This window comes from Aethalodelphis obliquidens, unplaced genomic scaffold (assembly GCF_003676395.1).
Source record: "Aethalodelphis obliquidens isolate GAN/ISIS:26980383/991018 unplaced genomic scaffold, ASM367639v1 scaffold5, whole genome shotgun sequence".
NCBI lineage: Eukaryota > Metazoa > Chordata > Mammalia > Artiodactyla > Delphinidae > Aethalodelphis > Aethalodelphis obliquidens.
In genome coordinates, this window is record NW_020837949.1 from 27,811,646 (window position 1) to 27,836,693 (window position 25,048).

General features: G+C 37.0%; 1 protein-coding gene across 9 annotated transcripts in view; it reads left to right on the forward strand.

Moving 5' to 3' along the window:
• Nucleotides 1-25,048, forward strand: part of CADPS2 (calcium dependent secretion activator 2) — a 483,666-nt gene that overhangs the window by 291,111 nt on the left and 167,507 nt on the right. For all 9 annotated transcript variants that reach the window (XM_027102072.1, XM_027102066.1, XM_027102065.1 and 6 more), the window contains exons 10-11: nt 16,820-16,928; nt 17,971-18,171. In XM_027102072.1, the coding sequence (XP_026957873.1) occupies nt 16,820-16,928; nt 17,971-18,171 (310 nt within the window). The remainder of the gene's footprint in view (nt 1-16,819; nt 16,929-17,970; nt 18,172-25,048) is intronic.

Below are 25,048 nucleotides of genomic sequence, written 5' to 3' on the forward strand. Positions count from 1 at the left end.
CCCCCAATAGCCAAATAACCATTGCTAGTAGTTTGACCTTTTAAACTTGTTTCAGTCTAATCCAACCCTAATGGAATCATTCCATGTATTGATACATTTGTGAATTGTTTTGATCCTCCTATTTTTTTTACTGGAGTATAATTGCTTTACAGTATTGTGTTAGTTTCTGCTGTACAATGAAGTGAATCAGTTATGTGTATACATATATCCCCTCCATCCCACCCCACGCCCTATCCTACCCGTCTAGGTCATCACAGAGCACTGAGCTGAGCTTCCTGTGCTATACTGCAAGTTCCCACTAGCTGTCTGTTTTACACAAAGTAGTGTATTTATGTCAAACTTGATCTCCCAATTCATCCCACCACCCCCTTCATCCCCTGTGTCCATGCATCCGTTCTCTATGTCTGCGTCTTCTCTATTGCTGCCCTGCAAATAGGTTCATCTGTACCATTTTTCTAGATTCCACATATATGTGTTAATATACGATATTTGTTTTTCTCTTTCTGACTTACTTCACTTTGTATGACAGACTCTGTCCATCCACATCTCTACAAATGACCCAATTTCATTCTTTTTTATGGCTGAGTAATATTCCATTGTATATATGTACCACTTATTCTTTTAAAATATATCATAAAGTTACCATGTCAGTATTTTAAAATCTGTTTTATTCTTTTTAATGGACGATTGGATCCCATAGTGTAGATTAAGATAATTTATATAACAATTCCCCTTTTTAAGACATTTAAGTTCCTTTTTTTAATCAACAAATAATGCTGGAATCAATCTATATGCATAATCTTTAGGTGTATTGGGAGTATTCCTATAGAAATGAAATTGCTGGGCGAAAGGCATAGATACCTATAATATGAAGTAAGATTTATAAAGCTCTAGCTGACTCATGAATGCTTAAATACTCACCAAAACTTTTTCTTTTAATCTGTCTTTTTTTATAGTTAATGGTCATTATGTGTCAGGTTGCATGTATTATCTTTCAAAATGCACGTGTGAAAGAAACTCGAAAATTCTTTTGGTTGTGGAGTTTATTTGGAACAAAATCTCAGAGGAAAAGAATTTTTTTAAGTTTCTTTTTTTTTTTTTTTTTTTTTTTGCGGTACGCGGGCCTCTCACTGTTGTGGCCTCTCCCGTTGCGGAGCACATGCCCCGGATGCGCAGGCTCAGCGGCCATGGCTCACGGGCCCAGCCGCTCCGCGGCATGTGGGATCTTCCCGGACCGGGGCACGAACCCGTGTTCCCTGCATCGGCAGGCGGACTCTCAACCACTGCGCCACCAGGGAAGCCCTAAGTTTCATTTTTAAGATAACTTTTGCTTTGTGAGAATTGAGTTTTCCATAGCCAAAAAAAAAGAACCAAAAACAAGAAAATGGCCATATTAATTTATACAATTTACCTTTGGGCATTAGCGAACTAATGCACTTACTCTTCAAAATGGTTCTAAAATATCATTTACCTATGTCTCAAGAGCTAAAACTATAAAAGAAAGTAGAGTGCGAGTAGGGCCGAATTTGGTAAGGAGTATCTCATACAGATCAGGATATGATCGCAAATGCAAAAATTCCTCTTTTGCGTATACCCTGTTTTCCCTTAAAATTTGTGTTGTTATTTTCATGTTTAGATTGCAAAGAAATGTCTATTTCTCTTCTTTTCTAGCTCATATCTATATGAAAGAGCAAAGGCCCTATGAATGAGGAATGTGCAATATTGTGACAATATCCTTTACCTGAATTAAATTTTAATGGGCTTAATTTTTTTGTTTTATAAGACTCAACTTTAAAATGCTGTATGTGTATATCTTTATGTATATGCATGCATTCGTATGCATATATATCTTTACACATACATGTGTAGTGTTCCTGCCACATAATTAAGACTTGGTAAATGTAAGATAAATTAATATCTCACCTTTAATTTGGGTTCCTTCTCAAACCTCTATATGGAACATAAAAACTGACTTATATTTGAGCATACTTGAACCAAAACGTTGGTGTCGTCTTTGATGACTCTTTTTTCATTGCCCCCATGTCCGTCAGAAAATACTGTTTTATCTACAGCCAGAACAGTATCCTGCTTACATTCAATTCTTTCCATCTTCTCTGCTCCTGTTCTAGTTGAAACCACTATTATCTTCACATGGATTTTCACAATAGAATCCCAGCTGTTCTCTCTGCTGCTACTTTCTACCATTCTCTTTACAATCTATTCTTCACATTGCCAGAATAATCTATTTGAAGCATAACTCAGATTTTGCCAATTTTCTGTCTAAATCCCTCCATGACTTCCCATTACACTTAGAATAACCTCTGACTCTAACCTAGAGAAGGTCCGATATATTGTACATATTGTGGCCTCTAGCTTCCTCTTTGATGAGTCCCTGCCTGTGTCTGAGCAGCACCGTGACTTGTAATGCCCTGCGCCCAGATTAATCGCGGTGCCAAGAGCTGGAGTTTAGCACCTCCAAGTCACTAGCCCCCTCTCTCAAATATATGATAATATGAGTTTATTTCTAAAGTGTGATTCCTATGCAAATATGCCTTTGAATTAAGTCTCCCTACCTTTCTTCCACTCAGTTGTTGCTTGGCTACCCCTAAACGCATCTAAAGAAATTCTGAACATTTTTTCTACTGCTTATATTTCCTCTGTGACTGGCTCATTCTATACCTACCCACTTAGGTATCAGGTCAAATGTCACCTTAAATAGGTCTTTTTTACCCACCCAATCTACAGTGACTCCCTGTCACATTACCCTGTTTTATATTTTTCAGAGCATTTTTCTCTAATCAAAGTTGTCATCCTTATATATCTATTTTTTAATTATCTCTTTACCCCTTCTAGAATATATGCTCCATGAAAATAAGGACCTTGTCTTTCTTATAATCTACTGTGAGTAGAAACGGCCGAAATATTTGTTCAATAAAAGAGTATATGTGAATCGGTCTGAGCATTGTTTTAAAAAGACTGCCTTTCCTCTTTCTAATTTATGCACTGATTGCTAAATCTTTTTTATGCCATTTGGTCAAGACAGTAAATATATATTTCCTTCAAATCCATCATGAGCTTGAAGATATATTCATTTTCCTTGATTAAATTAAGCTCTGGGATTTTTTTTTTTTTTTAAATAACTCTAGCAGCACCTTTGGCCTCTGCCAAGAACATTTCCAGCTAAGAATTTTTAAGCCTTAATCTTTACTGAAATTAGACGGTGGCAGTTGCTAAGCTGCCAGCTGTTAACATGATCCCTGCGGTAGGAATACAGCACACGAACCTGAATGCTGTGGTGTCTAAGAACTCACCGTTAGCGGTTACACCTGTGGACACAGGTGTGAAACAGGTTGGCAATTGAAAATAAAATGGGAGGTTTCCCAGACCAGATGCAGGTACCTCGTGGGACCTCAGCAACTCAGGTGCTCCATCAGAGGTAATGATGCCAAAACCTGATTTAACGCTGTCCTCAGATTAAAGTCTGTTTATATCCCCCAATTCTCAACAAATCCATTCTTTATGGAGTTATTAAGAGTGGATTGGGTTAAGGATATTGAATGTTTATCATTGCTCTGTCTCTCCACTGAATGGATTTTCCATTGCAATTATAGTATATAAGCTTATAAGTAAGCTTATACATGAAAACAAATGCTAGATCAGAATAGGTCAGACCACCTGTTTCTATCTAACTCCCTGGTATGCGAAGATGGAGCAGAGTGGAGGCTGCAAGACTGCCTTCAGCTGGAAGCATGGGGAGCATGGTAAACCCCTGGCCCCTGTAGCTTATCCTTCATCAGCATACATTAACTGTTAGTGCCAACTGATACTGACAGTTCTTTTCGTTCAGAGTGCAGTTCCACTTTCCAGAGTGCAAACTCCAGTTTACCCTCACTCTGGAGACTGGCGAGCAAACCAGTAGCTACAAGGTGTTGACACTATTCTGAAGGATCCACTTGAATATATCCTACAGGTTCATTGTAGGGTTTGCCTCTGGAATGTGATTTAGCATGACCTTGCAAAAGAGATGGGCAAAAGTGAAGGTGCTTGGGGACGTTAGAGGAATCAAACGCATAAAACACAGTGTCATTTTATGGAAGCGGAACCAGGAGCCAATGAGTCAAAAGGATAGTGTTCGTAGTTAGTTGCTTCCTGAGCCAGAGTATTCGAAAGCCAAACTGCACTTTTTTCAGTTGTCTCCTGGGTCCGATTTCCTAATTGTCAGTGACAGCTTCTTTGGTCGTTGGTATTTTGTTACTCTTCCATCTGTTCATCTCTGTTCATCTCTGTTCCATCTCTTCATTAAAACTCTGGGCCCAATTATCTGTGATAGACTCCGGGACTGTTAGGGGACTTTTGAGATATTAGAGTAAACAAAATATTAAAAGAAGTACAAAATAATACGTATTTAATACCATTTAAATTACCATGACTTTCAAAAGTAGGCGATCTCTCTAAAGCTGGAGGTTTTTTTGGCTTTGGGTTTTTTTCTTGGTATCTCTAAAGATTTTGAAATTGGTACTTAAACATATCCATCATGTTAAGAGATAATTGTATTATTTAAAGGTAGCTAGAAATACAATACGTAAAGCAGAAAACAGCAACTGAACCTGTACTTCAGGTTATATAAAGAAAAGAGCAACGTTGATGTAAGCGTTTTACACTGACTGAAAAAAACAAGTAGCCTTTTGGCGGGTAGTTTTTAAGGCTAGATCTTAAATAGCAAGCACATTTTTAGCACTTTAGGTGCGTTATGCATATTAATTCTTGATTGTTTAATGTGTGACAACACGAACATGATTTATATAAAGAGCTTTAGAGATTAATCTTTATTGTTTTAAGAGAATAATGTTTTTAAATATACATTGAAATATGTATTCAAGATAATGTCCATTAGAAATGGAGGGACTAGTATCTAAAACTACATTTAAAAGCATCTCCAATTTTTCTTCTCCCTCAGTTTCTTGTTCATTTACATATTCATTCAACAGGTATCTTCAGTAACATAGTCACTGTCTGCTTAATGGAAAGAAACAACGCATGAGACTGGGGAGAAATAGAAAGCTAAAGGGGGAGAGAACCAAGTGAGGCTGCAAAGCAGAAGGCTGAGGCGTGAAAGTCAACAGTCCTTAGTCATTCCCAGCATGGAAGCATACAGCCCCCAAATCGGGTCAATCCCCAAGTCAGTCAGGTATCTTCACACCTGTTGCAGAACAAACTGCATCTCTAACCCACAGTGAAATGACTCTAGGAAGACACAAAAGCATAGAGAGAAGGTTGATGGTTCCCTGCCAGTTGGATTTGATTTATTGGGAGACCACTGCATAACAGGCAAGCATTGTGCTAGGTGCTTTATGTCAGTATCTCCAGTTCTCTCAAAGCCCTTTATAACATGAGTCATTGTTGTCTCTGTTTTACAGAAAATCAAACTGAACTATACAGGGCTTAAAGTAATTTGTCCAGAGTCTTGTCAAAGACAAGTTGGAAAGAATAAGGTTAAGCAATTGAGGGGGATATGAAACTGGGACTTGGATTTGAAATGGCAGACTCATTTGTTAAGCCTGGCTTATCCCCCTTCACTTCCAATTGAAATGCTTCCAATATTGAAATACGATTGTCTTCAGAGAGCCCTTTTCTGGCCACATTATCAAAAATAGACTCCCTTCAATGACATACTCTTTGCTCTGCTTTATTTTTCTTCAAAGCAATTCACCACCCAAAATTGTTGTAGGTATCTCCTTGTTTATTTGTAATTCAGTCTTCTCCACCTCACTACGTGAGATTGATTTTATTTTTCTAATTTTTTTTTTCTGATTCTGGTGCTGGGGACATTGTTGTATCCTCAAGGCCTAGAAAAATACACTGTAGTTATTCAGTAAGTATTTGTTGAATGAATGAATGAATAACGGGGGAAAAACGACCCATAAGAACATGGAAGAAGATAATAAAAATTGTAGATGTACATGAAACTACAGCCCGTTACTTACCATTCTGACTAGTAAGGAATGAAAGACTAATTCTCACAGTTCTAAAAGGTATCAAGGAAGGACCAGATGTGTCTTCCTAAAAAAAGACCAGTTAGGCAGGAGCAGTCACATCAGTCTTCAAACTGTTTTCCTAGTATGTCCCTTAAATTAAATTTTTTACAACTATAGATCACTGTAAACTTTTTATCATAAATTTAAATAGTTGCAACGGATGCAGATTCTAAAATAAAACCATTAAATTAATCGTAAAAATGCTCAATAGAATTTACATGCTGTTGTGATTTTATATGCACCTGTAACCATTGCAAATTGTATATTATTAGCTTTTTCTCCTTGAATTCTTATGTCCATGGCTGTTCCCCAAAAGAATTTTATGCTTAGGAAATAAGTATTATGCATCAAAAAATTTTTATCACTCTATCACACTTCTCTGCAGTTAAAAATGTGTACAGGGCTTCCCTGGTGGCACAGTGGTTGAGAGTCCGCCTGCCGATGCAGGGGACACGGGTTCGTGCCCTGGTCTGGGAAGATCCCACATGCCGCAGATAGGCTAGGCCTGTGAGCCATGGCCGTTGAGCCTGTGCTACGCAACGGGAGAGGCAACAACAGTGAGAGGCCCGCGTACCGAAAAAAAAAAAAAAAAAAAAAAAAAAAGATGTGTATGTTGCCTCGTATTTCCTTAACACTCAACTACTGAACTTAATAGAGTGTATCTACAGAGATATACTGTAGATATACTCTATTTGATGGGAAATAGAGTATATCTACAGTATATGTAATTTGATGGGAAATTGTGTGACTTGAGAGTAGTATACATCCAAGAAGTTGTTCATGAATAAAAGCACTAGAAAATATTATAGTATGGGTGGAGATTCAGAAAAGATACAATTCACCTTCCTGAAAATATTTAAAGTGGAGTTCCTGATATTTGAAAGGTGAATGAGTGTGGTATCTCAGAAATATCAAACTTAAAATGTAAAAGAATTAAAGAGCATAATAATAAGAAATAGCTAAATCTAAATTACTGTTATAAAATATTTTGACTCAAAAACGTGAAAGATGATTCCTAAAATACGTTATAGGTATATGAAGTAATTAAGTAATAATAACAATATGTGAAAACTAAACTCCAGATTTTGTGAAAGTTAATGAATGGAGTGATAAAAATAAGCTACATTTTTCAGGTTCTATAAGACACAGTAAAAAATGATGTGTCTTTCAATAAATAGAGAAAAGATAGGGTCAATGATGTCTTTGAAAACTTTTAAAGTAACTAGTATAGATTAAAAATAGGATGCCAAGGAAATGGTAGTAGCCATATTACAGAAGACAGCGATATATACGTATATATATGAATATTTAGTATAAATGAGTTAAATGGACCTAGTAACATTCTCGGAGTGGGATAAAAACCAAAATCCATATGTGAGATACACCACAAACAAAAGGCCAAAACACAGAGAAAGTAGGATGACAGTATTAAATTCAGACCAATTAAAATTCAAGAGAGGTATTAAATATATGAAAGGATTATAATTTTATATTGTTTAAAGATATAGTTAACAGTACTATAAAACAAATGATGGTGATTTATTGAATATGTACCTGAGAGAAATGCCTCAACTTGCTTGCTGTTCAACTCACTTTTCTTTCTCTCCCCTACCCTTAGTAGTCTTTGATTATAGTTTCTTACAGATACCTAACTAAATACCTTATAGCTCTCTTAAATAGTAACTTTGCCAGAAATTAAGGGGCAATTGGCTTGTTATTTGGGAATACAGTTTTTAAGTTTCAGAATGTGAATTAGAATGTGGTATATCGTAAGGAGTACTTACTGGATTGAGGAGACTTGTGTTCTACACTCAAGATGACCATCTCCTTCTGGGTGACCTCAGGAAAGTCAGTTTCCACATCCGTGAACTCTCAAGTTGAGGTCGCAACCTCAGGGATCCATAACCCTCATCCCTCAATACCAGTATGTTTCAGAGGATAATCATATGTTTTCTTTTCAGTGATGTTTAGCTCTGAGAGTAACTATTTGTCACTTAGTGAGACTTGAGTCCTCTAGATATCACAGCCTCTAGTTTCCAAAGTATTAAAACTCCTCACCACATGATTGAAATCTGTGATTCTAGCAAATGTAACAATATTTTATTCCATTGGTGAATTTTTACTGATTAAGTAAATACCTTGTAGAACGTTAGGACAATACTATCAAAAAGTGTTGCACCCTGGTGGTGCAGTGGTTAAGAATCCGCCTGCCAATGCAGGGGTCACAGGTTTGAGCCCTGGTCCGGGAAGATCCCGCGTGCTGCAGAGCAACTAAGCCCATGCGCCACAACTACTAAGCCTGCATGCCACAACTACTGAAGCCCATGCACAGCAACGAAGTCCCAACTCAGCCAAAAAATTAATTAATTTTTTAAAAAAAGTAAATCTATAATGTTGAGAAGTACAATCCCATGTATTATTATATAATGTGTATCTGATATATGTAAGATCTGGGATTTTGAATGAAATTATACATTTTATGATGTTCCACTACAATTTTAAAACTGCTTACTGTTTTTTTCTGATCAGTTTTCAGTACATTTCATTATTTTGGCCTTGTTTTTTTCTCTAAGTAGAAATACATAAAATATAGACAGATCTCTTTACTTTTATGAACCACTTATTTTTGAGAAGGTTAAGAATTTCTTTTTAATATGAATAGTCACTCCCTAACTAGTTGTTTCCCATATTATTTTTTGCTATATTATCTGTTGTTTCACTTTGTTTTTTCCTGCATTTTCTTAGCATTTTGATGACTGTGGTCACATCACAGCTGTGTATCCTGAAGGAGTAAGATCTGGGTCCCCGTGGCCCTCACAGGTGTGCCCATCACATAATGGGTACTCAAGACAGGCTCTTTAGATGAAGGAATGAATTTGGCCTCATGTTTATTATTTCCTGAACATTTTAAGTGGAGTGTTCGACATTCAAAAACTCAAATATCATTTGTGTGCCAAGTAGTGGAGGATCCATTTAAGTACACGTTGGGTAATTTGAGCTGCTGGATTATTAGTATTATTTTTTTAACAAGATAAGTATGTGATTTGTACTTTCAGATAGAATACATTTTCAAATGTGGCTTAATAGAATATTTATCGAACTGAAATAAGTTGGATTTCGTGGAGAAATTAAAAGGCAGGGACTATATGCCAGACAGTGTAGGAGCCAGTGAGGCAAGAACAGGGAACAACACACAGGAAATGCAGTTAGAAAGGTAAAGGGGACACATTTGTCAGGGTCTTGGAAGGGGGAGTAGGGTTTTACTAGATAAAGAAATACATGGAAAGTGGGATTTTAAAGGCGAAGGTGATATTTTCCTGCTCGGCAGTTCAGGTGAAGAAATGCATAGAAGTGGGCGAGTCTTGCCGGATAGCCTGTCTGGAGTAGCAGATGCAGTGGTTGCTTGTACTCCAGCTAGTAATTACTGGAGATTGTTGCTAACCCTTGCAAGGAAGCAGACCTCTCTCCCAGCGGGTTCCAGATCGTTCCTGTGGTGATTTGTCAGGAGACTTTCTTTTAGTCAGGTTTTGAAGACTCTCCAAAAGAATGAAATGGAAAACATGAATGATTTGCTTAATAAATAGTTCTATTTTGTTAATAATTGATCACAAAATGATGAGTTTGGAATAGTCTCTGGTGTCTAATAATTATGTTTTAATTATAAGACAAATTTGAACATATGTTTGGTTTTATATACTATCCATCATAGATTTTTTTTTTTCCTGGAATGTGGTGAAAAAGACACGTATAGTCTCTCTCATGCATATAAAACTTAGACCTACTATTCAGAAACTCCATAAAACAAAATTAGAATCGAGAGTTAGCCAAAGGGTTTAAATTGGTGGTGTTGCTTGGCATAAAAATAATGCTAAGAATTATTTTATGGCAAACATCTAGAAATATGATATAATACACATCTTTTTACATAGGTAACTGTAAGAAGAAAGGAAAACCTCAGGGACCAAATAGTGAAGCTTGTGAGTTGACGTTGTGGCTGTCCTGGGGCTGGGGTATGGGACAAGGGATATTGATGTTGGTCTGTCAGGGGCTAGGGATTTTATTGTTCACTCCAAGAGAAAGAAAACATACCCTGAGGCATTCTCAAAGTGGGAATTTGGAACAGAGACTTTCTCCTAAAGAACTTAAAAGAGTTAGATTTCAGGGAAATGGTAGACTAGAAAAAGCCTGCCCTCAGGCTGGTAAATTTCTGTTTGGCCTTAGGTTTGGAGTGTGGAGTAAAATAGATGCCTGAGAATGTAACTGTTAGCCTTGACTCAGAAAGTTTTGAAGTTCTAATTTATTTCTCCAAATATAAGGGAAACATCCAAGTTAAGAAATTAACATGAAAAAATACTTCTGGATTGGTGATACATCTGAGGCATCTGGCATTAAAAAAAAAATTTTTTTTTTAGAGAAATGATCCCTTAACCTAGGCTTTATAAGAGATCTACAGATAAAACTGTGCTGGATATGAGCTCGTAATTTAAAATTATAGAATAATAAACTATTTGCACCCCCAAGAATTTCAGTAATAGAAATATCACATATATAAACTATAAAATAATTGTATTTAAGGCATTGAAACTTATAAGTGGGTTCAGAAGTATAAGAAAAGAACAAAACAGCAACAGAAAAGAACGTAACACTGAAATAATAAACAAGCAGGTTTGGAAAGGGACTATGCACAGCTACTAACTAAAAATGTAAAGCAGTCATTGAAATTACACCCTTATTGGACATGTTAAACAGTAGGTTAGACACATCTGAAGAGAAAGTTAGTGATGTAATTAATGATAGCGTATTAGTTATAATCTGAAGAAATAACTCAGAATTCAGCATACAGAAATGCAGAAACATGAAACATGTAAAGAGGTTAAAAGATGTGGAGGAAAGAATCTACAGTTTCAAGATACTTCTGATAGAATTGGAAGAAAAGGCAGTATACAGGAAAAATGGGACAGATTCAACCTTTGAAAAAATACTGAACAAGATTCTAAAATTGATACAAGTCATGCATTATCAGATATAAGAAATACAACAAATACTAACTACGATAAATATAAAAGTAGAAGTTTTGCAGCGCAACTGCAGGACAACAGAGATAAAGAGAACATTTAAGAGAAACCAGAGAGAAAAGGCAGATTAACTACAAGGGAACCACAACTGGATTTCCATCAGACTTTTCAACTTAGATATATAAGCCTTCTGACAATGGGGTAGTATCTTCAGAGTGCTGAAAGATTACTAGCCTAAAATACTATATATAACCAACTAAACCATCATTAATAAGTAAGGGAGAATTAAAGACATTTTAAAAGAAAAAGAAAAACTGACTCAGCTTTTGCTAAAAGGAAGGAAGAAGGAAATTGAACTCAGAATGATGGAGTGTAATTCAAGAAATAATGGTGACAAAAAAAATATGGGTAAAGACAAGGGCGAGGGCCTCCCTAGTGGAGCAGTGGATAAGAATCTGCCTGCCAATGCAGGGGACACAGATTCCTTCCCTGGTCCAGGAAGATCCCATACGCCGCGGAGCAACTAAGCCCGTGTGCCACAACTACTGAGCCCACATGCCTAGAGCCCGTGCTCCACAACAAGAGTAGCCCCTGCTCGCCGCAACTAGAGAAAGCCCACAGACAGCAACGAAGACCCAACGCAGCCAAAATAAATAAATAAAAATTAAAAAAAGAAAAAGACAAGGGCAAATAAATATTGATAAGATAACATATTTGATAATGAATATTTTCTGACTAAATGTTAATATTAGTATATTAATAATAGTATTAGTACAGTAATATTTAGTATTACTTAATACTAAGTATTAAGTATACTTAGTATACTTAAGTATAATTATTACCTTATTTATTACTAAAATAAGGTAGAATTAGCATATAATGAGCACTGCTTTATAAGATGGGAGCTGGTGATAGAAGCAAAGCACTCAGTTTTCTACACTTAGGAGATGAGTTAAAAGCAAAAGAAATAGATATTTGGCCATCATCCCCATTCTAACACAGAGCTTCTAAAACCCTGAGAGTTTCCTAAGTAATGAGAGTGATAAAGGTGTTATGTTGATGCAGTGACTTTGGGAAGCACCTTAGGCTGGTTGTCAGGAGAAACAACCACAGGATTAGAGGGCTGGAACTTTCAGTCCCACCCACCCTGACCTCTGGGGCAGGGAGAGGGGTTGGTGGTTGAATAAATCTCCAGTGATCAGTGATTTAATCAATCATGTCGATGTAATGAAGCTTCAAAAACCCAAAAGGAGGGCGTTCAAGAGAGCTTCCAGGTTGGTGAACACATGGAGATCTGGGGAGAATGGAGTGCTGGGAGAGAGCATGGACACTCCTCACTGTTTCTCCATACCTCGCCCCATGCATCTCTTCCATCTGGCATTTCCTGAGTTATATTCTTTTATAATAAGCCTGTGATCTAGTAAGTAAATGGGTTTCTTGAGTTTTATCAGTCTCTCTAGCAAATTAATTGAACCCGAGGGGGTGTGGGGGGCAATACTGGGAACCTCTGATCTGTAGCCATTTGGTCAGAAGTACCGGTGACAACTTGGACTTGCAACTGGCCTCTGAAGTACAGGAGGGGGTCATGGGAGCCTCCAGTCTGTAACCGGTTGACCAGAGCACAGGTAAACAATCTAGGCTTGCAACTGGCATCTCAAGTAGGGGGAGTGGGAGGGCAAGCTTTTCAGACTGAACCCTTCACCTGTGGAATCTGATGCTATCTCCTGGCAGATAGTATCACAATTGAGTTAAGTTGTAGGAAAACCAGCTGCTGTCCAGAGCATTGTTTGGTGGTGGTATAGAAACCACCCCTCACCCTCTCCCTACACACAGGTTGGAACTAGGTCCAGGAACCTACAAGAACTTACATGTAAAATAAAAGTTTTAAAGCATGAGTGGAAATAATAAACACAAAATTCAGCATAATGATTACCTCTGGGGAGAGAGAAAAGGAAATGGGTTTGAGTAGGTATAATATGTAGGCATTAACTTTTTCTGTCCGGAGGGGTTGGGGGTGGGGGCTTAAAGCATATATATATATATATATACACACATATATATATATGTATATATATATATATACAAGAAGTTATGATTGAACAAAGCTGAATGGGGGGTATATACATGTTAATATATTATCATGTTTTTTACGCTTGAAATATTTCATAATATTTTTAAGCTAACACTATGTTAAATCACTTTATGGAAGAATGGTGGGATTTTGGACTAAGTTAAGTAAGAGAGTGAGTTGCTTTTCAGAATAAATAATGGAAGTATAATGTTACAGTTTACCAACACCCCCTAAAGAAACACCCACAGTCATACCTTTTTACACAAAGAAACTGAAGCTCCGATGGGAGCCAGTGGGTTTCATCTGTAAGCCTTAGGCATATGCAGGTGAGAAAGTGAATTCATCGGCCATCTATAAGATACGGAAAGCAAAAAGAAAAGGAAGTCTAAGAGTAGTAAGAACTGCAAGTGTCTCAAGTTATTGGACTCGCTGTTCCCAAACAAAGCTTTGGTTTTTTTCCCAAAATAGAAAAAGTCTCATTATAAAGTAATTAATATTCTTTGAAAAAAAACTTTAAACACTGAAAAAAGTAACTTTAAATGACCTACAATTGTACTATCTAATAATAATCACTATTTATAGTTTCAGTATACAGCCTTCTATTCATATGTATATAGAGTGTTTACCAAAAAAAGCACACTCTACATTTTTTAAATCCGCTCTTCATGTTATATCTTAGAAATAGTTTCATGTCCAGAAAAAAAAAAACCCGTCATATTTCTTTCAGTGGCTGTGTGGCATTATACTCCTGTATGGTTATACCATAATGTATTTAATCAAACCACTGTTGGTTTTTCCAGTTTTTTCTCATACGCAATGCTGCCGTGAACACACTGCACATGCATCTTTGAGTATTTGTCCATTTGTTTCCTTGGGTAAGTTCCTGGAAGGAAATTGGCTGGATCAAGTGTTCATAATCCATCATAAGTCTTTTGGTATCAGTCAGGGTTCTCCAGAAAGGCCAGCAGGCTAGAAACTCAGGCAGGAGTTAATGCTGCAGTCTTGAGGCAGAATTTCCTCTTCTCCAAGTAACCTCAGTTTTTGCTCTTATCTACAAATCACCCCACATTGATATTAGTTCTTTGTTGAATATATACTTTGCATACACCTTTTTACTTTCTTCAGGGTATCCTTTAATGAGGAGACGTTCTTAATTTTAGTGTTAGTTCATGTAATCTATTTTTTTTCTTTCCTAATTAGTTCCTTTTTCAGTCCTCTTTAAGTAATCTTCATCTACTGAAAGGTGTGCTTATGTTTCCTTAGTTTTAATTTCTGTTCAGAAGTGGGAAAGGGAACTCTCATTAAGCAAAGTATCTTCCCTGGAAACCTGTGTTGTAGGAAATTTTGCAATTAGGTATCAATCCACCAGACATCTTTTTCTCCTGCTCGGAGCAGCACCTCCCCCCCACTGCTTTGGGGGAACTTCTAAGAGCCTGCCCATTGTAACATTCAGTAGTCTTTGCCACAGACCCAGACTGGGCTAATAGTGGTACTTTTGCGCCTTGGCCACAGTGAATGGTCCACATACGGCCTTACACCTAAGCTGAGGCAATCAGAGGTGGCTGCGGAGCTGTTGGCAGCTACGGTTCTAGCCCAGTGAGACTTCAGGGTAAGAACATGAAGCCAGTTCCTCAAGAGAAGCAGAGCAGAGAGACAGCAGACTTTGGCCATGTTGAGTCCCTGGCTGCCTAAAACCTTAACTCCACCCTGGACCTTCCTGTGGGGTTGGCTATGTGGCCCAATAAATTTCCAACACTTATTAAGATCTTTCTTACTTTGGTTAAGTCTTGAAATACGTGTGCTTGAAAATGTGGTTCCATGATTGTATGTTTGAGAATGCTCATAATATGTCTTGTTGTTGGAGATTCACAATGTGTATTAGCATATTAAAGGCCGTAAAGAACCTGCAGTAAAAGAAGCCTGTTTGTCTTTATTTAACCTGATGATTCCCAAACTTTTTTTTAATTGAAGTGTAGTTGATGTACAATATTATATGAGTTACAGGTGTACAATATAGTGATTTACAGTTTTTAAAGGTTATACTCCATTTATAGTTATTATAAAATATTGACTATCTTCCTGTGTTATACAATATAACCTTGTAGCTTATTTTAAGCATGGTAGTTTGTACCTCTTAATCCCCTCCCCCTCCCCCCTTCTCTCTCCTCACTGGTAACCACTAGTTTGTTCTCTGTATCTGTGAGACGGCTGCTCTTTTTGTTATATTCATTAGTTTGTTGTATTTTTTAGATTCCACCTGTAAATTATATCATACAGTGTTTGTCTTTCTCTGCCTTATTTCACTTAGCATAATGCCCTCCAAGTCCATCCATATTGCTGCAAATGGCAAATTTTCATTCTTTTTTATGGCTGAGTAGTATTCTATTGTGTATATAAACCACATCTTCTTTGTCTGTTCATCTCTTTCTGGACCCTTAGGTTGCTTCCATACCTTGACAATTGTGAATAATGCTGCTAGGAGCATTGGGGTGCATGTATCTTTTTGAATTAGTGGGTTTTTGTGTGTGGAGTTTCTTTTTCAGATATATACCCAGGAGTAGAATTGCTGGGTCATATGGTTGTTCTATTTTTAGTTTTTTGAGGAACCTCCATACTGTCCTCCACAGTGGCTGCACCAATTTACATTCCCACCACCAGTGCACAAGGGTTCCGTTTTCTCCGCATCCTCTCCAACATTTTTGTTTGTGGTCTTTTTGAAGATAGCCATTCTGACAGGTGTGACGTGATACCTCACTGAGGTTTTGATTTGCAGTTCCCTAATGATTAACGATGTTGAGCATCTTCTCACGTGCCTGTTGGCTCTCTGCATGTCCTCTTTGGAAAAATGTCTATTCAAGTGTTCTCCCCACTTTTTTAATCAGGCGGTTTGGTTTTCTTGATATGGAGTTGTATGAGCTGTTTTTATGTTGGATATTAATCCCTTATCGGTCATATCATTTGCAAATATTTTCTCCTATTCAGTAGGTTGTCTTTTCATTTTGTAGATGGTTTCCTTTGCTGTGCAAAAGCTTATGTTTAATTAAGGCCCATTTGTTTATTTTTGCTTTTATTTCCTCTGCTTTAGGAAACAGATCAAAAAAAATATCGCTGCAGTTTATGTCAGAGTGTTCTGCTTATGTCTCCCTCTAGAAGTTTTATGGTCCCAAACTTATTTTTAACACAACTATTTTTTTTTATGGCTCTTCTGTTAATAAATAGCTCATGGAATCTTGGCCAGCAGGTCATCAAACTGGGAAATGCTGGGTCATAGGCATGAAAGGCTTAACTGCAAGCTGATAAATGAAAGGTGCTTAATCTCTGAGCAAGGTTTAAAAAATGTGAACATTTAATAATTTATATGCAGATCATATGTTTGGGGGTTTTTTTGGTCAAAGAGTCTTCTGATAAAGAAAAAACTAGAAGATAAATTTAATGTAGGGGCTTCCCTGGTGGCACAGTGGTTGAGAGTCTGCCTGCCGATGCAGGGGATACGGGTTCGTGCCCCGGTCTGGGAAGATCCCACACGCCGCGGAGAGGCTGGGCCCGTGAGCCGTGGCCGCTGAGCCTGCGCGTCCGGAGCCTGTGCTCCACAGCGGGAGAGGCCACAGCAGTGAGAGGCCCGCATGCCGCAAAAAAAAAAAAAAAAAAAAAAAAAAAAAATTAATGTAACCAATATGTAAACTTTGTTTCTCATGCAGGTTAGCCAATACACCTTTGCTATGTGCAGTTATAGAGAAAAAAAGTCTGAACCACAAGAATTAATGCAGCTTGAGGGATACACTGTGGATTACACAGATCCCCACCCAGGTAATTCTTAGTTGAATCACTTTCCCTGCCTCTCATGTATTCATGAAATTGTCATAAATATCCTGTGTCTATTCTCCATTTCAAACTCCATTCAGTGAATGGTACATATTCCATTTATATACCTAGACAAGATTTGATAGGATTTGAATTATATCTTTATGAGGCTACTTAGTTTTAGCCATAACTCATTATCTCTGTTATCTCAGTACAAGGATGAAATATGTGAAAGTTACTGTAACGGGGAAATTATATGAGAAATATCAGCAGTGCTTTCAGAAACTTCTTTACTGAAAAGCAAAAGGTACAAGAGACAGAAACAGGGAAAGAAATAGCTAATGAATAACTGTATATTATATACTACTAATTTTCTCCCCAGCATCACATTCTTGTACTTCTCTCCCTCCCTCCTAATATATTAATGCTGTGTATAGTACTGGACACTCAGTGCTTGAGATGAGTGAGTGAATGAATAAGTGAATGAATGAATGAATGAATATATGGAGATTAATGAAATTAATAAAGTGAGGTTAAGAAATATAGAGATACTAATGAATAGATTAAGAAATTATTATAGATTAAAAATAGAAGTCAGTGATCCCATTCACCGATCCATCACTTAAAATGCAAAATATCTTCTCTGTGAAAGAATTTTGCAAAAGTAAAATTCCTTGCAACGTAAGTATCATTTTTGTCTTGGCTGTATTTTTTTTACTGCTAAACTGGTCATATATATCTCCTGCATATAGAATGAGGAATGTGCCGGCAGATAATGACGTTCTTCCCCGGCATGGAATATCAGACTTTGCTGTACATTCCTTTGGGGTAGGTTTGTATGTCTTGCAGAATGCTGCTTTGTTACGAACGGTTCCCTAAGCTAATTTTAATTTCCAAAGTGATATGGAAGTGTGTAGCGTCGCCTTATTGTTTTCCTTCAATTCTTGGATTCTGGATTTGATCCTCAACTGAAAATGATTCAAGGCATTGAGCTCAAAATCTGCCAATTGTGTACATTTTAAACAATGTCTTTGTTTTTCCTCCACAGGCCTTCAGGGTGGTCACATGTTCTTCAATGCTGTTAAAGAAGGAGACACTGTAATATTTGCAAGTGAGGATGAACAGGATAGAATATTGTGGGTTCAGGCCATGTATAGGGCCACAGGTCAATCGTACAAACCCATTCCTGCAATTCAGGCCCAGAAGCTGAATCCTAAAGGAGGAACTCTCCATGCAGATGCTCAACTTTGTAAGTTTTGTTGAAAAATAATTTGATTATCAATTAATAACCTTAATAAGATCTAAAATTGCCTGAGTCAAATTTGTTCAGTATTATAGTTTACATCATTAACTGATTCCTAATTGAATAAGAATAGTTCATTTTAGTAGTCATAGAATCAGTTATCTAATTTTTCAGACAAACCTGGAATAAATGGTGCCTGTGATTTCCAGTCATGAATTTCCCAAGCACTGGGATGTCTCTGGGAATCTCAAGAGCATAAAAGAAAATTGATTTTAACTTACTGTAATTTTAACTTACGTGTTCTATTGAAATGGGAAAAGTATTGCAAAATCAAACTGGCATTAAGATTCCAGAATACCAAAATGATGGACCATAACTTTCTAGAGTTGTTCCTAACAAACCAAAAGGATAATAGGCCTACTTTCTGTTGTAGGTCGGAAAAAAAAGTCATCAAGGCAACTTTCTTTTTCTAGATACCTTTATATTCATGCCATTTTCTCGATGCTAATGTAAATCATTAAGAACTAAATTTTTCATTTTAATTTACAAGTAATTAATAACAAATTATGTAATAATGATAGAAACATTTTCAAATGTAGCCTTAATAATCATTAAACCAAATGTTTTCACTTGTTATACTCCTTTTTAAAACTTCTGGTTCCTTCTGTAATATAGTAAATCAGTTTGTCTTTAACTGTAAGCTCAAATTGGAACTTTTCGTTCAACACCCTTCTACTCTCAAGATTCTTCTCCAGGGAGCAGCATTTTGACATTCATTATTTTCTTCTCTCATTATTTTCTTCTCTCTTCTCATACTTTTCATGCAGCACATAACTATTTTCTGTTCTTTTTTAGACACCCGATAGTATTACATTTAGACGTCTTAAACAAAGGTACTTTAGGCCAAATAAAGATGGAATATGAGCTCAACTCCAGATTCCTGCATGCTTTAGGCTTCGAAATGTACACCTTTAAACTTATCCCGATCCATCTTCAAGTGAGATGCTGGTGCTTCATACGTAGTATATGCATCTCACAATTGTATACGTCCATATCTCCCTTCCCGGCCCCTGCACACTCTGGTCATATATTTTACTTCTACAAATGTTGTAAACCCCACAATACATTGATATTATTATTAGACCTTAAACAGTCAATTACCTTTTAAAGAAATTTAAATAATAAGAGAAAATGTTGTATACTCAACCGTGTAGTTACCATTCCTAGCACTCTGTATTCTCTTGTAGAGATAGTTCACTTCTGAAAGGACTTCCTTTGACTTTTCTGTAGTGCTTTCAGCCTTTTTCTGTATGAAAATGTCATTATTTTACCTTCACTTGGAAAGATGCTTTTTTTCAGTACTTTAAAGACTTTGCTCCACTCTCTGCTAACTTGCTTTTTTTTCTCCTGATGAGAAATGTGCTATCATTTTTGTTTCTTCCTCTGTATATGATGTGGTTTTTTTCTCAAGCTGCTTTAAAGATTTTCTCTTAATCACTGGTTTTGAGCAATTTGATTATAATGTGCCTTGGTGTAGTTTTTTTTTTTTTTTTTTCCCCCGGTACGCGGGCCTCTCACTGTTGTGGCCTCTCCCGTTGCGGAGCACAGGCTCCGGACGCGCAGGCTCAGCGGCCATGGCTCACGGGCCCAGCTACTCCACGGCATGTAGGATCTTCCTGGACCGGGGCACGAACCCGTGCCGCCTGACTCTCAACCACTGCGCCACAAGGGAAGCCCAGCCTTGGTGTGGTTTTGGTTAATTGTCCCCAGTTCTGGACCAAGACATTCTTAAAGACCCCAACTGCTGACCAGTGAACTTCGAGGTTTTATTTTCTGGCTGTTGGGAACAAGCACTGCTCCAGGCTCTGTGTGAATCTGGGGCATTGGCCCGTCTAATCCTTTAGGGTGGTTCTTTCCCCATCCTCATATTGTTGCCTCCCTTGTGTGAGGTGGTCAGTATTCATTTGAATACGAAATGGGGCAGCGAGAGGGAACAGTAGTCTTTCCTGCAAACTCCAGCAGCCTTGGCCTTCTTGAACTGTTAACTCCATCTTTTCAACTCAGGGAGACCACTGGCTCTCCCTGGGTTCTCCTTCTGAGCCACAGCTTTGAAAGTTTCTCCTGGCATTAACCTGGGGCAACTAAAAGGCTCATCTCATTTGTTTCCCCACCTCTTAGGAATCACTCTCCTATGTTGCACGATGTCCAAAATTTTGAGAACATTTTAAAAAATATTTTTACATGAATTTTTAGTTGTTTCAGGTAGGAAGTTTAATCTGTTTTTAATGACACTGTCTTACTCAGAAGCAGAGTGATTGTTTTCTTCGTTAGAGCAGTGTTTCTCAATCTCAGCAAGACTATCCTTTTGGGCCAGATAACTCTTTGTTTCAGGGGTTGCGGGGAGGGCTGTCCTGTGTATTATAGGATGTTTAGCATCATCCCTGTCTCCTACCCACTAGCTGCCTGTAGCACCTGATCGCACTGCCCCCCCTGCCCCAGATCTAAGGACCAAAAATATCTCTAGACATTGTCAAATGTTCCAGGGGATAGGGGAAAAGGTGGAGAAGGTTTACCCCCATTTGAGAACTGCCGAGTTGCGGTGACTTGAAAATTATTTTTGTGAAAATGTTTCCCTCATTCACTTGTGTTCCAGTATTTTTTCTTTACATCTTGTGTGCAAGGAATACCCAAGGAGTGTCCTGGTATCATAAAGGATATCAACCATCTTACACACAACAGCAAGAAAAGTGGACAGGAACCACTGGTCTAGAACATTGATATCATGACTACATGATACAGAATTACTGAGTAAAGGATCTAATAATCAGTTTATTCAGATAGCCGTATAATTTCTTTCTAGCAAAACCTTTCTATTAGATAACAATGTGTTGTCAAGGCAGTGTTGATCAGGCTAAGTGGAACTGAATTTTCTAGCCTCTTGATAAACTTGTTTTAAAAAAGCTAAATTTGTTCTAAAAAGCCAAACTGTTCCAGTCGCGTTAAGAGCTTTCTTGTATTCCAGACTCTTAGTAAAGTTTTCTGTCAGAGCAGACCATGCTGTTTTACCTTTCTTTAAAAAAGAAAAAAAAAAAAAGAGAGAAAGAAAGAAAAGGAAAGAAGAAAGAAAAATCTGTTTCTGTCTCATCCAAATGAGCTACTGACCATGACCTTCATCAGAGATGTGACTTGACTGCCCCAGAGAGTAGTTTTCCCTTTAGTATTTTCCTCCCTTCCTTGGCTTCTGTATTATTTCTTTTTCTCTTTCTTGATCATCTCTCGGAAGAACAACTTTTAGAGTCATTAGTGGAAACTGAGAAAATAACATGAAATTAAAATGACTCGAAATAAACGTTTCTAAACATTTATTTAAATGTTTAAATATGTTTTTCATTTCTTTGCTGACCTATATAGCTGGTAAGGGTAAGTATTTTTATGATACTTTTTTGCTTCACTACATTAAATTTTTTGTAATGATGGGATTTTTTGTAACATCTTTTATTAGAGTATAACTGCTTTACAATGTTGTGTTAGTTTCTGCTGTATAACAAAGTGAATCAGCTATATGTATACATATATCCCCATATCCCCTCCCTCTTGTGTCTCCCTCCCACCCTCCCTATCCCACCCCTCTAGGTGGTCACAAAGCACCGAGCTGATCTCCCTGTGCTATGCGGCTGCTTCCCACTAGCTATCTATTTTACGCTTGGTAGTGTATATATGTCCATACCACTCTCTCACTTCGTCCCAGCTTACCCTTCCCCCTCCCTGTGGCCTCAAGTCCATTCTCTATGTCTGTGTTTTTATTCCTGTCCTGCCCCTAGGTTCATCAAAACCTTTTTTTTCTTTTTTAGATTCCATATATATGTGCTAGCATACAGCATTCGTTTTTCTCTTTCTGACTTACTTCACTCTGTATGACAGACTCTAGGTCCATTCACCTCACTACAAATAACTCAGTTTTGTTACTTTTTATGGCTGAGTAATATTCCATTGTATATATGTGCCACATCTTCTTTATCCACTCATCTGTCAATGGACACTTAGTTTGCTGCCATGTCCTGGCTATTGTAAATAGAGCTGCAATGAACAGTGTGGTACATGACTCTTTTTGAATTAAGGTTTTCTCAGGGTATATGCCCAGTAGTGGGATTGCTGGGTCGTATGGTAGTTCTACTTTTTCAGGAACCTCCATACCGTTCTCCATAGTGGCTGTATCAATTTACATTCCCATCAACAGTGCAAAAGGTTTCCCTTTTCTCCACACCCTCTGCAACATTTATTGTTTGTAGATTTTTTGATGATGGCCATTCTGACCAGTGTGAGGTGATACCTCATTGTAGTTTTGCTTTGCATTTCTCTGATGATTAGTGATATTGAGCATCCTTTCATGTGTGTGTTGGCAATCTGTATATCTTCTTTGGAGAAATGTCTATTTAGGTCTTCTGTCCATTTTTGGATTGGGTTGTTTGTATATTTTGGAGATTAATCCTTTGTCAGTTGCTTCATTTGCAAATATTTTCCCCCATTTGGAGAGTTGTCTTTTCATCTTGTTTATGGTTTCCTTTGCTGTGCAAAAGCTTTTAAGTTTCATTAGGTCCCATTTGCTTATTTTTGTTTTTATTTCCATTTCTCTAGGAGGCGGGTCAAAAAGGATCTTGCTGTGTAAATCACAGCATAGAGTGTCATAGAGTGTTCTGCCTATGTTTTCCTCTAAGAGTTTTATAGTGTCTGGCCTTACATTTACGTCTTTAATCTATTTAGAGTTTATTTTTGTATATGGTGTTAAAGAGTGTTCTAATTTCATTCTTTTACATGTAGCTGTCCAGTTTTCCCAGTACCACTTATTGAAGAGGCTGTCTTTTCTCCATTGTCGCCTTCTTTATCAAAGATAAGGTGACCAGTTGTGCGTGGGTTTATCTCTGGGCTTTCTATCCTGTTCCATTGAGCTATATTTCTGTTTTTGTGCCAGTACCATACTGTCTTGATGACTGTAGCTTTGTAGTATAGTCTGAAGTCAGTGAGCCTGATTCCTCCAGCTCCATTTTTCTTACTCAAGATTGCTTTGGCTATTTGGGGTCTTTTGTGTTTCCATACAAATTGTGAAATTTTTTCTTCTAGTTATGTGAAAAATGCCATTGGTAGTTTGATAGGGATTGCATTGACTCTGTAGATTGCTTTGGGTAGTATAGTCATTTTCACAGTGTCGATTCTTCCAATCGAATAGCATGGTGTATCTCTCCATCTGTTTGTATTGTCTTTAATTTCTTTCATCAGTATCTTATAGTTTTCTGCATACAGGTCTTTTGTCTCCTTAAGTAGGTTTATTCCTAGGTTTACTCCTTAGGTAGGAATAAACCTAGGTTTATTCCTAGTTTTATTCTTTTTGCTGCAGTGGTAAATGGGAGTTTCTCCTTAATTTCTCTTTCAGATTTTTCATCATTAGTATATAGGAATGGAAGATATTTCTGTGCAGGAATTTTGTATCCCACTACTTTACCATATTCATTGATTAGCTCTACTAGTTTTCTGGTAGCATCTTTAGGATTCTTTATGTATAGTGTCATGTCATCCGCAAACAGTGACAGTTTTACTTCTTCTTTTCTGATTTGGATTCCTTTTATTTCTTTTTCTTCTCTGATTGCTGTGGCTAAAACTTCCAAAACTATGTTGAATAATAGTGGTGAGAGTGGGCATCCTTGTCTTGTTCGTGATTTTAGAGGAAATGGTTTCAGGTTTTCACCATTGAGTATGCTGTTGGCTGTGGATTTGTCATATAATGATAAGATTTTTTAAAGTAATATCATGATCTTGTTTATGGTATCATGATACCGCTTTCTAGGCAAACCTGGAATATTTACATTAACTTTACCATTTATGAAACAGAAATGTTTATTTTTGCCACAACAGGAAAGTAGAAACAAACTAATATCTATCATTCATGTGGGCATAAAGGAAACGGCTATGAAGGTGTTAACAACAGCATGCAAAAAATTCTCTGTAATGTTTAGTAGAAAAATGCTAAATTATATATGTGATGCTCTTTTCACTCTATTAAAAAAGATTTTTAAATATATGTAGAATGATACCTAAAATATTTACAGTGGATGCGTTTAATTGGAGGGATTGGTTGCTAATTCATTGCCTCTCTTGCCTGAATTTCTACAATCTATGTTATAACTTTAAAAAGAAAAGCTCATTTTTAAATCCAAGCATACCAAATGGTTAGGGATAGTCAGATCAAAATAATAAATTTATGAAATCTAACTTATTAGGATACAACCTTATTATCTTTTAAAAAGTATATATAATGGTGTGTATTTATAGATTTATCCGGTAAGTGTATCTATTCTACATCCATATTTCTTTGACTTTCAAGGTCTACAGAAATTCTAAGGAAAAGGGTAAATTGGAGTGAGTTTGGGGGAGTACTGTTGAGTTTTTCTGCTTCAGTCTGCCTCTTGCCAGATGGATGACGTTGTTTAAACTGTCCTTCTTTGCTGTCCCCAAACAAAATACTGTGCAAGCACCTTTTTCTTTTTTTCATTTTCCTCTCACACATATAATCTGTATGTTACATAATACAATACAACACAGTACTAGTTGACTTTCAATAATAAATCAATGTCAAAAATGAACCAGAGTACTTACCTTCTTTTCAATTTTAGCCAAACTTTTAAAAAATTCTTAAATCAGACTGTAAACTTATTTAACTTTATAAGTTAATTCTCCTGATTGATCTAATAAGTTAAATTTCACCCTTCATCAGAAAAGTATATCCTACTTTATATTGAATATATTATTTCAAATAAATGTTGAATATCTGTGTACTTTGCCTATGATTATAGGTCTGTATGTGTTGATTAAGATTGTCATCATATACAAG